The sequence below is a fragment of the Rhineura floridana genome, chromosome 1 (assembly GCF_030035675.1).
Source record: "Rhineura floridana isolate rRhiFlo1 chromosome 1, rRhiFlo1.hap2, whole genome shotgun sequence".
In the NCBI taxonomy this organism is placed as follows: domain Eukaryota; kingdom Metazoa; phylum Chordata; class Lepidosauria; order Squamata; family Rhineuridae; genus Rhineura; species Rhineura floridana.
In genome coordinates, this window is record NC_084480.1 from 263,150,406 (window position 1) to 263,166,865 (window position 16,460).

The 16,460-nt window shown below is 42.4% G+C and overlaps 1 protein-coding gene across 13 annotated transcripts in view; it reads left to right on the forward strand.

Annotated features, from left to right (window-relative positions):
- Positions 1-16,460, forward strand: part of CHD7 (chromodomain helicase DNA binding protein 7) — a 270,130-nt gene that overhangs the window by 169,120 nt on the left and 84,550 nt on the right. For all 13 annotated transcript variants that reach the window (XM_061599721.1, XM_061599738.1, XM_061599686.1 and 10 more), the window contains one exon: positions 15,745-15,800. In XM_061599721.1, the coding sequence (XP_061455705.1) occupies positions 15,745-15,800 (56 nt within the window). The remainder of the gene's footprint in view (positions 1-15,744; positions 15,801-16,460) is intronic.

The following is a 16,460-nucleotide window of genomic DNA, read 5'->3' on the forward strand; positions in this document are numbered from 1 at the left end:
TGTCAGAGCACTTAATGATTTTGCCTGTTGTAGTAATTATAATGTGATGTGCAGCTAGATGCTGTATGATTTTTTTAACAGAGCTTGGAAAAGTTACTTTTTTTAAAACTACAACTCCCATCAGCCCCAGCCAGCATGGCCACTGGATTGGGCTGATGGGAGTTGTAGTTCAAAAAAGTAACTTTTCCAAGCTCTGATTTTTAATTGTATTTTTGTTGCTGCTTTTATTTCTTTTATTGTATTTTATTGAATTACAATTTGAATTCTATGGAATTCTATGTTCAGGAATCAGTGCTGCTTATGCATTCAAGTTTTTCACAGCATCCATACAATGTCAATGGAATCAAAATGCTAGCCCATATTTTTTCCTGTTTAATCCAGATTTCTCCTTAATGCAATAACAAGAACTCAATAAGTATAAATAATCCATTAAACATCTGCAGTCACTACTGGTGGGAAGCTTTTTAACACATTTTGGTGGTGGGTGGTCTGTCGTGTGGTGATGTTTCCGTTGCTGATTTCTATCACCCCTTCTGGTTGTTCCTCAGCTCATAACCTAGCCATTTTTATCTGGCAGCCCAACGATATGAACATGCACGTCCAAATTTCAGCAATCCTCTCCAGAGGAGCTATTATCTCAATAACTCTACACAATACATGTGGGGAATTACTTCAGAGACTGTAATCACAGCATACACATCAGGACTTTTTTTAAAAAAAAAAACCTTTAATGCAGAGGACATACAGAAGACTTCTCATGCGCATGGCATTTGTATTAAAAATTGTGCAAAACCATGGAGGTTTCATGCAAGACCGCAGTATCATTAGTGGGAAATAGATGTTGTCTTCCCTTCACACACAGCAAAAAAAAGAAAAAGCAGAAGCCTCTATTTTGCATATAGTGAAATGTGCTGACTGAGGGCTGGTAATATTTGCTCTTTTAAATGGGATTTTTAAAAGGTGAGTGTGCACACAAGTACAAAAATACCTGTGCTGGTGCCTAGAATGGAAAAAGTTGAGGGCAGTGGATACTGATTGAGAAAGGGACCAAAAAGAGCACAGAATATTCCGTCAAGCACCATCCACCTGTGTGGACAGGAAACGGCTGAATGCCTATAAAAATGTGTGGACACTCACATGGCAATCACATATGCAGAAAACCCAGATCTAAACAACCCGTTTTTGATATTAAACCCAAATCTGGAAGTACCCTGATTTCAATCCAGCTTCAGGCCTGGTTTTCACAACAAAATTGCCTTGGTCACACTGGTTGATTACTTATACAGAGAGACAAACAGTGTGTAACCTTGTTTGTTCTCCAGGATTGCTTGGCAGCTTTAGTTGTCATCTCTAGTATCCTCCTTTTGTGGCTCTGTTAGGTAGGACCTGAGGGCGGTGTTAATGGTGGTTTCACTCATATCTATGGAACTGCTTCCAGAAAGTAGGGAGACTTCTGCTTGCCCCTGTGATGCTGCTGCAGGGTACCAAAGGGTTCCATTCTGTTCTCCATGCTCTTTAATATCTATATGAAGCTGCTGGTTGAGGTCATCTGGGAATTTAGGGCATGGTTTCATCAATATGCTGATAACACCCAGCTCTCTCTCCATTTCATCCGAATCAGATGAGGCAGTGCAGGTGCTGGACTGGTGCCTGAAGGCAGTAATGGGCTAGATTTTTTTTTAAAAAAATTACGTTTTTCTTAGTATAATTATTATATACAAAATTCTTAAATGCTATCTATAGATATGGAAAAGGAAATGGACTGCCTTCAAGTCGATTCTGACTTATGGCGACCCTATGAATAGGGTTTTCATGGTAAGGGGTATTCAGAGGGGGTTTACCGTTGCCTTCCTCTGAGGCTGAGAGGCAGTGACTGGCCCAAGGTCACCCAGTGAGCTTCATGGCTGTGTGGGGATTCGAACCCTGGTCTCCCAGGTCACAGTCTGACACTTTAACCACTACACCACACTGGCTCTCATCTATAGATAAAGGTCATATAAAAATAAATACATTCAACATTTTTAACATATTAAATACAAAAATCTAAAGCCTAAATTCATATATCTGTAGATAAACAAATGTTATATAAATATTAAATACATACTATACAAAGACATCCAATGTTATTCAGTGCAAGGTGCCCAATTTGGTAAGTTTTTAAAGTATTCCTCAGGTGACAATATTTTCTCTGTACACATAAAATGAGAACAAGAGGTAGAATGGAATTTGTTTGTTTATTAAATATATATCCCTCCCTTCCTTCCTTCCAGAAGGAGCCCAGGGCAGCAAACAAAAACACTAAAGCACTCTAAAGCATCTTAAAAAAAGATACTTCAAAACATTTTTAAAAAATCATTAAAAACATGTTTTTTTAAAAAAAACAGCTTTAAAATCATATTTAAAAGCAATTCCAAAACAGATGTAAACTGGAATAAAGTCTCTTCCCCAGGAGGACCGCAAGATGCAGTGATCAACTGGGTTTATAAGGGTCAGACAATCTTTCAGGTATCCTGGTCCCAAGCTGTATAGGGCTTTGGACACCAAAAACAGAACCTTGAACTTAGTCTGGTAGCTATAGCTAGTGCAATTCTTTTAGCAGCGGGGTAACGTGTTGGCAATGTCCCACCCCCATGAGCAGGTATGGCATCACAGTTTGCACCAGCTGCAGCTTCCAGACACTTTATAGTAATCCATCCTGGAGGTTACCAGTGCATGGACAACAGCAGTAAGGCTATCCCGGTCCAGAAACCGCCAAAGCTGGTAAAAGGCACTCCTAGCCACTGAGGTCACCTGGGCCTGTAGCAGCAAAGATGGATCCAGAAGCACCCCCGGACTACGAACCTGCTCTTTCAGAGAGCACGACCCCATCCAAAGCAGGCAACTGACCAATTATCTGAACTCGGGAACCACCAACCCACAGCACCTCTGTCTTGCTAGGATTCAGATACAGTTTATTGTCTCTCACAGAGTCAGGCACAGGTCCACAGCTTGCACGGCATCTCCTGATTCAGATGTTACAGAGAAATAGATGTGGGTATCATCAGGATACTGCTGACACCTTCCCCAAATCTCCTGATGACTGCTCCCAAGGGCTTCATATGGATGTTAAACAGCATTGGGGAACATGATGGTACCCTATGGCACCCCACAGCACAACTGCCAGGGGCCCGAAAGACAATTACCCAATGCTGTTCTTTGAAAGCAATTCTGGAGATAGGATTGGAACCACTGTAAAACATTGCCTCCAATACCCATCTCATCAAGACTGTTCAGAAGGATACCATAGGCAAAAGCTGCCAAGACATCAAGTAAGAATAACAGGGTCGCACTCCCCTGTCCTTCTCCTGATAAAGGTAATCCATCGGGGTGACCAAGGCCAATACAGTCCCATAACCAGGTATGAACCCAGATTGGAATGAGTCAAGATAATTATTAAGGAAAATTGTACTTGAAACTTTATCTAAAAGGGGTGTGTGTCAAATTTTAATAAGACTATTTTAAAGTATATCTGTTGTAAATAGATGAATTGCAGTTTATAAAAACAAAACAATTTTCAGTATATCAGATAGTCAAATTGACTTTTAAGCAGTAAATTGAAGTGGGATTATTTATTTGCTGTTTAGCTTTCCCAAGCTGTGGACTCCAGCAGCTGTTTGAGATATTGTAAAGTCCCCTTTCTGGGGGGTGGGTTTACCCTTTTGTAGTATAAGTACTCAACAGTTGTGGATCAATTGTTCTGTGGTACTTGATTTCTCTGTCCCCATATTTTCAATGTTTTAAAACTTTATATTTAACCCACTAAGCTGTCAGAGGCCTAATTTACCCATACTGAAATAAAAAACAGATGAATTGGATCGTAGGTGTAATTTTTACCTTGTGGGTTCATTCTACTCCAAGCTGGTTTTTTCTTGACACAGGAGTTAACACTCTCATAGTGCGAACTTGCAACACTGACAGCCCAACAAAAAAAAATTTTTTTTTTAGTTGCCAAGGATGTTTGAATGACTTTAGGGTATTTTGGGGGTGCTAAATCCAAAAATGACATTAGTTTTGCCAAATTGGCTCTAGTTTTTGAGATAATGGAAGCCCTTCAAATGACGATTGTACCCCAGTACGACCTGTAGCTGCTGACATATGCAGCAGGGTTTGGTCTGTCTTTTTCCATTACACATAATATCATATTGATACTTTTTTTTTTTTTTTGAAGAGGAATATGAGTTCGTTACGAAGAGACTGCTTAAACAATCCTAATGCATTCTGCTACATTTGTGGCGAATACACTGCAAAAACAAAGAAAAAACATCACTGACTTTGTAAAACAAGCATATTTTGCTTATTTTGGAGTGAAGCTTGGAGATCAAGTTAAGTCTTGGGCTCCCCATAAGGTTTGCAAAACCTGTGTAGAGTGCCTACGACAGTGGAAAAATGGAGAAAGGAAACGTTTAAACTTTGGTGTGCCCAGAGCTTGGAAGATTACTTTTAAAAAGTAATAAATTACAGTTACATGGCCCAAAAAAGTGGTAATTACCATTACAATTGCTCTGAAAGTAACTGATTACTTTACTTTTCTTCTGAAGTAATCAGTACAATTACATTTCAGTTACTTTTCTTTAAAAAAAGGCCTACAAGGTGCTGGCCTTGGCTGCTGCACATCTAAGTAGCCTAAAACAACATTAAAAATAAACAAACACATACAGAGGTGGTAGAATAATTATTTTTATTCATAAGATAGCAGTGGTGGTCTCCCCGCTGGTAAGGGTGGTGGGGAGGGAGGCTGAGGCCACTGTTCAGATCTTTGCACGTCAAACCAAGTGCACCCCCCACTCAACCAGCCAGCATAATCTCTCTCACTTAATCACCTCCCAGACCCTGCCCTGCCACCAACTAAGGGGCACTTGTGATGTTCCTGCTTATAGTGTAAATATGGTAAGTGCTGTTTATATAGAAGACATATGGTAAGTGGAGTTAAAGAGGAGGGGGGAGTACATGAGCAGTGGAATGCTGGATGATTGGCAGAGCATTTGAATGTCTGGGAGTATAAATGGAAGAATGACAGTTGAATCTGGGTGTGGATGTTGGGAGTGTGGAGAAAGAGGTGTTTGAGGGTGGAGGTCAGGAGTGTGGAGAAAGAGGGAGTTGGAGTTCTGATTAATAATAAGTCAAGTACAAAACAGGAATAGATGAAACCATACGCTTGTGAAACTTCTAAAACTAATCTTGTTATTTCTGATATTTAATAAATACTTATTTGGTTTACCAAAGGCCTGATCCTTGGCTGGGGGATATACATACCAGAAGGGAGGGCAAGGTAATTACCAAGGCTGAACAGAAACAGTATCTAATGGTGGCAGCGGTGAAGGGAGGAATAATAACAATTCAAGTATCCAGAGCAACCCAGAGTTGTATGCGTTATCTATAAAGATACAAGGGGGTTGGGAACAGCATAAGCACGCAGTCACAAAAGTAACCAGCTAGAGAGAGACTCAGGCAAAGTCTCTGGGAGTATTGGTTATAGGACGTGACTGGTGGTGCTGCCTAGCTGGGGGATCTAGTGAGATCTGTGCTAGAGCGGAGTGAGAAACCATATACAGGACGGTCCGGACTGGTGGTATCCCTGGTGGTGCCTAGTGAAAGGCAGTAGCCACAAGCAGGTGGGAACCTGACAGGGAGAACCGGGGAAGGACGTCACAGCACTCACTCAAGCAAACATTTTCCCCTGAGATGCAAAAGAGTTAAAAAACTGCAAATGCAGCACAGTAGCCAGAGAGGGTGGTGGAGGCCACTTTGTGTGCCAAGTGCAAACACAGTATTCACACACACAGACGTTGTCATCTTTCACCTCCACAATTCTTTATCTCCATTCTGCTGCTGCCTCCTTCTCCTCCTTTATCCATGTTCTTGACCTCCGGATCCTTTTTCCCTCCACTCCATTCTTCACTACCATTATCTGTTTTTTTAAATAATTGTTTTCTCCACTCCATCCCGTCTCACTCTCTGCCTCCTCCCTCATCGCCTCCTGCCCATCCACAGAGCATGAGGAAAGAGCAACACTGCACAGAAGCCCAGTTTGAGGCACATGATTTTCATCCACAAATCAGAGGAGCAGAAGACTTCCCCTGCTCCCCCCCCAAGTAATGCCCAAAAGTAATTCTGGAAACATTACAATTACTCCACAAAAGTAGTAAAATTACTCCTAGTTCTGTTACAATCAAAATGTAAAGGAATTACCCACTCGTTACTCAAAAAAGTAATGAATTACGAGCAATTAGTTACTTGTAACTAGTTACTTCCAAGCTCTGGGTGTGCCTATGGTGTGGAGAGAGCCGCAAAACCATCATGATGATTGTTATTTTTGTGTTGTGAATGTGAAAGGCTTCAATCGCTACAAGAAACATAAGTGGGAGTATCCTGATTTGGACTCAGCAAGGCGACCTGTGCCACACAGCGAAGACGTTCCCATACCAGTGTTTACCTCACTGCCTGACCTTCCATTGTCAGATGTTGAAGAAATGCTGGACGTGGAGTGTAGCACAGGTGGTAGCCCTGGAAGTGGATATGAAGAAAGCTTTTCAACACCTGAGCAGTTCTCCCAAAAAGAACTCCATGATCTGATACGAGACCTCAGTCTGTCAAAGCAAGCATCTGAACTTTTAGCATCCAGGCTAATGGAAAAGAACTGTCTACAGCCGGAAGCTAACATAACAGCTTATCGGACAAGAGAGGAGGGACTTCTTCCATACTTCAGCCAAGATGAAGAACTTGTATACTGCAATAACATTCCTGGACTTCTTCTCCAAATGGGACTACCGGAATATCGACCAGAAGATTGGCGGCTTTTTATAGACAGCTCCACCAGAAGCTTGAAATGTGTTTTATTGCACAATGGTAACTGCTGTGCATCTCTTCCAATTGCTCACTCAACAAAACTTAAAGAAGAATATGAAAATATCAAAATGGTCTTGCAGAAGCTCTGCTATCATGAGAACCAGTGGTCTATTTGTGTTGATCTAAAGATGGTGAACTTCTTGCTTGGGCAGCAAAGTGGATACACGAAGTACCCTTGTTTCATCTGCTTGGGGGATAGTAGGGCAAAGCGAGATCATTGGGAAAAAGTGACATGGCCTTCAAGGGAACACATGACTGTAGGTGCAGCGAACATCATTAACAAGCCATTGGTTGACAGAGAAAAAATCATTCTCCCACCACTCCATATCAAGCTTGGACTGATGAAGCAATTTGTTACAGCCTTGGACAAAGATGATGATTGCTTCAAATACATTTGTAGATCGTTCCTTGGACTGACTATGGAAAATCTAAAAGCAGGAATCTTTGATGGTCCTAAAATTCGTAAACTCATCAATGATTTTAATTTCACTAAATTTATGAATGATGTTGAAGCTTCTGCCTGGTGCAGTTATGTCTCAGTTGTCAAGAACTTCTTGGGTAACCACAAAGCAGACAATTATGAAGAATTGGTGCAAAACATGCTCGCTAACTTTAAAACATTTGGGTACTAATATGAGCATAAAGGTACACTATCTCCATAGCCACTTAGACAGATTTCCGGATACTCTTGGTGATTTTAGTAAGGAACAAGGGGAGAGGTTCCATCAGGATATAAAGGTGATGGAGGAAAGGTATCAAGGGAGATGGGACAGACACATGATGGTAGACTACTGCTGGAGCCTCCAACGTGATTGTCCTGATGCCCCACATAAAAGAAAATCGTACACAGCGTTTTTCTATGCATTAATTGTGATTATCTGAATCAGCTTACTTTGTTTTAATGTTATTGTACTGAATACAACACCATTAGGTATTTCATGTGTTTACTTTTGTATGATTTGAGACAGTTTCCATGTCATTTGTGGGTAGGCTATGCCTGACCATTAAATTTTTTGAATTTGTTATGATTTTCAATGGGGGCATCCATTATCTCAAAATGTAGAGCCAATCTAGCAAAACCGATGCCATATTCGGAATCAGTGACACAAAGTTACCCTAAAATCGATCAAACATCATTGGCAATAAAATTAGTGTTGACCAGTGAATTACTTATTTGTAATGTTCTTTGGGGGTGGAAATCCTGTTATGCTTTTGAGGAATAATGGGCCACTTCCATTATTTACTATGAGCCCAATATTTCCCCAGTGCATTTTAAGTTTCTGTTTTGATTTCTCTTCTGTTTTCTGCTCCAGGGCTTTCTGATAGCCCAATGAAGAGTATAAGTTAACATTGAGGAGTCCAGTGTACCCCTATTGTTTGTGTTAGACACTGCTTTTGGAATACGATACCAATAAAATCTAATTATGTTCTGTTAAACTAGAGTCATTTTGATGTCAATCATTACTTTTATTTCCATTTAAGAGTTAAGGTCTTTTGGGGCACTATCAATCTGTTGCCGGGGACCAAATTCTTATTATTGATATTAGAATATTTGGACAACATGGGAATTAAATTTAGGCTAAAGGAGGAAAAGGAGATTGCAGAGAAACTGGATTAATTCTGCACCTGCTCGGTGGTAAGCAAGTAAACTTTGTGTACTGTAAAGAAACCTAACAACCCAAGAAGTCTGTTGATTATCTGAGTCCTGAACAGGCAAAGCCTGGAGTAAGGAAGTGACTGGCATTCTGCGGGGTTCGTTTACTAAGCCTATAACATATAGTGCAACACTCTTGACAACTATACTACACTGGCTTTCTTTTAAGCCACTGGCCATCATGAGATCTTATGGCAGCAAATTCTGTGTTGAATCAAGAAGTACTTTCTCTTGCCTCTTCTGAATCAATTGCTAAGTGTTCATTGCATTATCAAGGTGCTCTAAAAAATTTGTCAGCCTCTTAATCAAGGTAGCTCTCCCAGCCATGCACTACTAAAACACAGAATCTGACTCCTTCATAGCGGTGGCCATGCATTAGCTGCCTTTCTTAAAGCTTGTGTTGACATGTTTCATGTACTAGGCTGAAACTTGTCTGTCTCAAAATCTACATTCAGCTTCACACTTATCCAGCTCATAAAGAGTCTCAGCCACTCTTTCCCCTTTGTTCTTAGTGGCTTTTCTCAGTCCTTTGTGAGCTGTACATGATCAGCCTTTTTACTGTTCCTTAGCCTTAGTGCCCTCTGTGCATTGGTGAGAGGCACCTCTTCTTGCAATTGCTGCTGAGGGGGAGCTCAGCTTTCCACTTCCTCAGCTTGTAGTTCATGTTTGCTACCTTAAAGTGTAAAAGAGTAAGAAAGGAACTATTAGGACTATTTTTTTATGAGCACGTTCAGAATTCTCCTAGAATAGGGTCAAAACTTACCTGTGCTTTGGATGTTAGGAGCACACTTAGCTTGAGAGTTCCCCACCAAGTATATTCCAGGACTGGCATGGCACTTTCCTTAGAGCCATGAAAAGTGGAGCCAGTAAGATCATCAAAGGAATACTGGACAGCAGGTTAGCTGTACTGACTACCTCTTCTTCACTGTTCCTCTTCTAATGACCCACAATCCATCTCATTGTAGGGCAGGTATTTGACTGAGTAGTCTCTTTCTTGCAGTATCTCTTTGATAGTATTATTGTCTAAATCAGGGATTCCTAAGCTGTAGTCCACGGATGAGCTTCACTCATGTGTTTGGCAGCATGTCTGTGAAGAATAGGGGGAGCTCTGGTGGTGAACAGTGGGCACAGCGACTCCTCCACCTTTCTGAGAATTTGGCAGTCTGCCTGGAAGTGCCGGCGGGAGCACTTGAAAGGAGTGGAGAGGATTAGGAGTGCAAAAGACAGAGCAAGAGGAAGAAAGAGGACCTGGCAAGAAAGAGAGTCAATATGTTGTGATGAAAGTGAGCGGGAGGTACCTGAAGTGATGGCGGGGGAGGCACATGAACCACAAAGAAATCATACAACATCTTGTATAGCACATTACAGTTGCTTCAACAGACAGAAAAATCATTAAGTAGTCTGCTGACCCTTAGCAATTTTCAAGCACTCCATGGGAGGAAAAGTTTGAAATCCAGTGGTCTAGGTCTAACAGAAAATGTTGTTCTAGTGCTGCCTACTCAGCTTGATCTTGCTCTTGGTCAGAAAAGAGAGGAGCAGTGAATCCGTCATTTTGGAGGACCACTATTGCCTCAGTGAGTGCTGGTGGCCTTTAGTACATGTGGAGGCTGGAGATGTCTGTGGGCTCATCTTCTCTTGTTGGTATCTGAGTCTGTGATGGCTTTTGTGATGATCCCTGACTGCTCTACATGTTAATGCATGCATGCAGTCACTCCAAATCATTTCTACTGACTTGGCACTGTTGTAGATCAGTCAGGACATGCAGTGGTCTCACAATAAGGATTCAAGGATCCACCACTGGTCTGGGTGAGTACAGACTGTTCCTGGAGATGTTGTGGCATCTGGCAAGTGGGATCCTCGCAAAGAAGAGGTGTGCTTGAAAGTAGTGGCCTTGACAGTGGTGGCAGCCTGGCGCTATTGTGAACAAACCAACCATGGCTGACACTACTGGACTTAGTTCACACGTACTAAGGTTAAGCTAGATTTGTACACAATAAAACCACACTCATTCATGTTTTGATCATGGATGAGGGTGCTGATTTGGTGTGTATTACCAAGACCTGGGTGGGTGAGCTGGGAGGAGTTGATCTGATCTAGCTTTGCCTACCTGGATACTCGGTGAAGCAGCAGCACAGGCTGCAGGGAAGTGGGGAAGGGTTGCTGTGGTCTACATAATTTCCATCTCTGTCACCAGGAAACCAGTCTGTCTTCGAGCTGGCTGTGAGCTAAGGAGACAGTAAACTAGGGTTGCTGCTGGTGTACTGTCCACTTGCTACCCAGCAGCTTCTCTAACCGAGCTGGCATGGGCCATCTTGGCTATAGTATTGGAAGAGCCCAGAACGCTAGTCCTGGGTGATTTCAATGTCCATGCTGAGGCTGCCTCTAGTGTTCCTACTCGGGACTTCATGGCCTCCATGATGACCATGGGGCTGTCTCAAGTTGCAAGTGGCCCAACACATAGGGCAGGGCACACCCTTGACTTGGTTTTTGCTCTAGATGGAGGAAGGGGTGGCCTGGAGATGGGTGGGTGGATGTCACCCCATTGGCATGATCAGATCACTTCCTGGTGAAGTTTAGACTTATGGCTCCGATCCTCCCCTGCAGGGGTGGTGGACAGATTAAGATGGTCTGCTCCCAGAGCCTAATGGAATCCACTGGATTCCTCAATGCCCTGGGAGAGTTCCCATTAGATAGAGCAGGTGACCCTGTTGAAGCTCTTGTTATGCTGTGGAACAACGAAGTTCATCTGTCTCTTCACACAGTATTCCCTGAGCACCCTCTCCGGCATTGTGGAGCCCGGTTTGGACTTTGGTACACCAGTGCACTAAGGACAATGAAACAGGCTGGATGATGGCTAGAGCAGAATGGCAAAAGATGTGCTGTGAGGCTGATCAGGCACAAGGAAAGCATTATAACCATGCCTACTGAACTTTTCCATATTGTCGGGTCTGTTGACATCAATTCCAGGAAATGGAGTTTTAAATCTTTTGGAGGCGCACTGTGAATTGTTTGCAAGGCACTTTGAGGGTAAAGTTGCTCCGAAGCAATCTTGATGGCTCATCCAGAGCTACTGTAGTTTCCAGTGAGGTTTCCAGTGCAGCACCTGCTGCAATTTCTTGGGATCAGTTTCAATTAATGCGGCCTGATAACATGGACTAGGTGCTTTTAACAATGCAGCCAGCAACGTGTCCTCACGACCCTTGCCCTTCTTGGCTTATTAAACTTTGCTGAGGGGGCTTGACCAAGTGGATCCAGGCTGTGGTCAACGCGTGATTGTTGAGCCCCAGCTCTCCCAGGGGGATCAGGGTGGGGAGCTGGCCGAGCCCCAGCCTCCTCAGATAGAGCAGGGGGAAGAATCAGAGGTAGATGAGACTTTCAAGGACAATGACGGAGGGGGAGTAGTTGATAGCCTGCCAGTTCTCCCGATGAAACAGACTTCGCGCCACCTACAGACGCCCCAACAGAGCCATTGGGGAATGATGGGCACGCCAGCTCCACCCCCCAGGATTCCCTGTCTGGCACTTCAAACGCTTTCCTGCCTCCTGAGGCATCTATCGAGCCTGTACTGTCAGATGAGTCGGCAGAGGCTCGCCCCCTTTTGCCCCGCAGAAGACGTCGTGAGAAGGTGGGACTTTGAAGGAGTCAGAGATTGCGGGCAAAGACCTTCCTTACTTAAGGCAGCGCCCCCCCCCCGACCCAGTTGCTGAATCAACTTTTTTCACAAGCTGCAGAGTACGCCTAGGTAGCTTAGTTAGGGATTGCAGTGAGCTAGCGTAGTGTGCCTATGAAACGTATTGCCTTTGATGTTACTCTAATAAAACAGGAATTAATTCCAGTCTCGCCTCCATTTCATGATTTGCACTCTGGGCAGGACAGTGATGCAGTAATTGCAAGTATTCTTGGATGAAACAGATAAATCTTGACCTATTCCAATCTGGGTTCAGGCCTGGATATGGAACTGAATTGGCTTTGGTTGCCTTGATTAATGACTTTATCCGGAGAAGGATGGGGGGAGTGTGACCCTGTTATTCCTGTTTGATCTCTCAGCTGCTTTTGATACCATTGACCATGGTATCCTTCTGGGCCGACTTGGTGAGATGGGTACTGGACGCACTGTTTTACAGTGGTTCTGATCCTATCTCCAGGGTTGTTTTCAGAGAATAGCATTGGGCGATTGTCTTTTGCCCCCTGGCAGTTTTGCTGTGGGGTGCCACGGGGTACCATCTTCTCACCGATGCTGTTTAACATCTGTATGAAGCCCTTGGGAGCTGTCATCAGGAGGTGTCAGCAGTATGCTGATGATACCCAGATCTATTTCTCTGTAACATGTGAATTAGGAGCAGCTGTGCAAGCCCTGTACTGGTGTCTGGACCTGGTGGTGGGCTGGATGAGGGCCAATAAACTTGAGTCTGGATCCTGGCAAGATGGAGGCACTGTGGGTTGGTGGTTCCCGAGTTTGGATAATTGGTCAGTTGCCTGCTTTGGATGGAATTGTACTCCCTCTGAAAGAGTAGGTTCGTAGTCTGGGAGTGCTCCTGGAACCGTCTTTGTTGCTAGAGGCCCAGGTGACCTAAGCGGCTAGGAGTGCCTTTTACCAGCTTTGGCTGGTAAGACAGCTGTGACTGTTTCTGGAGCAGGATAGCCTGACCACTATTGTCCATGCACTAGTAGCCTCCAGGCTGAATTACTGTATTGCGCTGTATGTGTGGCTGCCCTTGAGGTTGGTCCAGAAGCTGTAGCTGTTGCAAAATGTGGTGGTATGACCACTCACTGGGGCAGGGTATTGTCAACATGTCACCCCACTGCTGAAAGAATTGCACTGGCTGCCCATTAACTAAGTTCAAGGTGCTGGTTTTGGTGTTCAAAGCCCTATACAGCTTGGGACCAGAATATCTGAAATATTGTCTTACTCATTAGATATCCAGTCTATCACTATGCTCTGCAGGTAAGGGTCTCCTGCAGATACCATTTTATCAGGTTGTCCGTTCCGCACAACATAAGAAGCAGACCTTGTGTGGTGACACCTACCCTTTAGAATTTCCTCCCCTTAAATGTTAGACAGGCACCATCTCTGTTATCTTTTCAACGCTTACTGAAGACCTTCCTGTTTCAAAAAGCCCTTTAAGGAGAGACCTTATGCCAGTCTGTGTTTGTGTTGGAAATGCTTTTTAAGATATTTTTAAACCTTTTTTAAGGATGTTTTGTTTTAACTTTTTTTTAAGATGTTTTGTTTTAATATATTTTAAAGCTTGTTTTAATGATGTTTTAAAGTGTTTTTAGTATTTTTAGTTGCCACTATGGACTCCTACTGGGAGGAAGGGCGGGATATAAATTTAATAAAGAAATAAAAAAGCTAAGCAATAATGTTTAGCTAATGTTCCCATCTGGTAATGTGTTTTCCAGAACATAGCCTCTGTGACTGGTCTGGGTCTTTCCCCTGCACTGGGTGGCATTGCAGTGGTAATGCCAGTGGCACATCTCAAAAGAGCCAGGTGAAAATGGCATCTTTCATAAATTGATGCTCAAGTCCCTCTTATATATGTGGTGAGAACTATGACCACAGTGACCTCCTCATCTGATGGCCTCACGGGATGTAGCCCATACTGGAGGGTCTCCACTGCTGACCAGCACATTGTTTAGCTTGTGAGTTGCACTAGAAAATGGAGAGCTTGTGAAGCAAGATCTCACAACCTGTGCTATGGATCTGGCAAGTCCACCTCTCAGAGAACATACAGAATGCATATAGAAACATTTGATCACCAAGGTCCGGGATTATTGTTTCTGGGTTTGCCGAGAGACTTCAAGGCATCATGTGGATTGTAAATGAGATGGTTGCATAGAAGGTGATATTTACTCTGATGCCATGAGTTGCAAGTTGTAGGCAACACTCCTTTCCTGTGGGCAGCATTGGGTGTTGATCAAAAGCTCACTGATTTTTTTCCTCCAAGACTTAGCATTTTTTTCAACAACTGCTGTGTATCCCTATATATATTTTTTTAAATCGCATATAAATGGTTGCTACAAACTAATAAAGTAAATTGGTGTACTATAGAGGCACAGGAAGGAGCCTGTTGCCAGGCAGAATTAGGAGTGAGTTCTTCAGGCAAAGCACCAGTGGGGGCAGCCTAGCCTTAGGTGTAGTTTTGTTTTTGCGCCTCTTTTGCCACACAGTTCTGGTGAGCATCTGAGACAGGATAGGAAAACAAACCATGGTTAAATCATGCCAAGTTTGCATATAACAAGCTAACAATAAACCATAGCTTACCATTGTGGTTTGTTGGAAGCAAACTGGCTGTGGTTAACCTACTGGGCTATATTTGGACAAACCAAACAACCATGGTTAAGCTAAACAAACCATAACTTAGCGTTACATAGAAACTAGGCCATATTCTTCAAGCTGATATTGTAGCTTAAGGCTGTATCAAAATTTTGAAGTTTCATTTCTATTCAGAAATAAGACTTTGAGGTTGCATTACACGCCATGCATCCTGCTTAAATTCATTTTATTGATGCTTAGCATTGGTTTGAAATTCTCTGTCATAGCTTTAGCTTTATTTAAATGCAGTATTTTTGGTGTTACTTTAATTTGGCTGCTGTGCATGTAAGGTCACTTGTTGGGATGAATTTAATTGCACCTTTGAGTAGAATTAAACATCATAAACAATAACACATTAAAACTACAACTAGAAGTAAAAGGGTTGGTTTCATATGGTTTCTTACTATCAGTGCTAATGATATGGAAGTATAAAGCATATTAAAACACTACTTGAACATGTTGGAAAAACCACAATAGAAAGTTGCCACGAGCCAGCCAAAAATAATACACATGGCATTCAGGAGTGCAGTTGCTAATTGGCTGCTGCCTGAGAAAATGGTACACTTGGCTTCTCCTTAACACTGTTGGTTTGGCTGAAAGCCAGAGTTGGGGTCAGGTTGTTGTGAATGCATGTGGTTAGGGAGGAGTTAAAATGATTCATGTCTGGGAAGTTATAATAAGTAATGCAAAATGTTCATGGGCAAGCAGATGTAAAAATACTTTACCTATATTGTTCTTCCCCTTTTCTAAAAAAATACCATACAATAAATCTTCCTCTTGTTAAATTCCAATCTGTGCTGCCTTTGAGTAGCAATCTGTGTTGTATGTAAGCTGGAGGTGATATTTAATACCAAAATTCATCATTAACATGATGAGTATCTCTTTACAGATGGAGAATGGAGAGGAAGTAGAAACTGAAGAATTCTATGTAAAATACAAAAACTTGTAAGTAAGCAATAACTTCAATCTTCAGTCCCAAAATATTTGATGTATATTTTAACTGTTATTACTGTGTAAACCTTATTCATGAAAGAGTAAACGGACAATTTTTCACTTATTCAGTTTAGAAATGTTGATTGTAATTTCTTATTGACATCATTTTTCTCCCTAGCATTTTTAATTAGGAATTTTTTTTATTTCTGGCTTTTAAGGACGGTGCTTCTGTTATGGGTATTGCAGGGCCAGAATTGGGGTAGGGTGTGAGATTTATGGTCCTTTTGATCCCCTTACAAAATGCTCACAAAGGTGTCGGCATCAAGAGGGAGTATATTTCCACTGCTGAGGAAATCAGCCACTAGTACTTCTGCTAAACAGGTTGTGTAGTTGACTAGTTGTGGCTGAATATAATCGGGATATACCTCCAACCTAGTTCTGCCATTATTATTATTGTTGTTGTTGTTGTTATATAACCTGCCCTTTACCAGAAGGTCCCAGAGCAGATCACAGCTATATAAAATACATTAAAAATAGTTTTAAAAAAATTATATTCACAGCTAGAGAGGTCCTATAAATACATATCTCAGTTGTCAAAGGCCAGAGTGAAGTCATCATCGGCATACGATAGAAGCTATATAAGGAAAGTGCACCTCTGTGGGAGGGAATTCC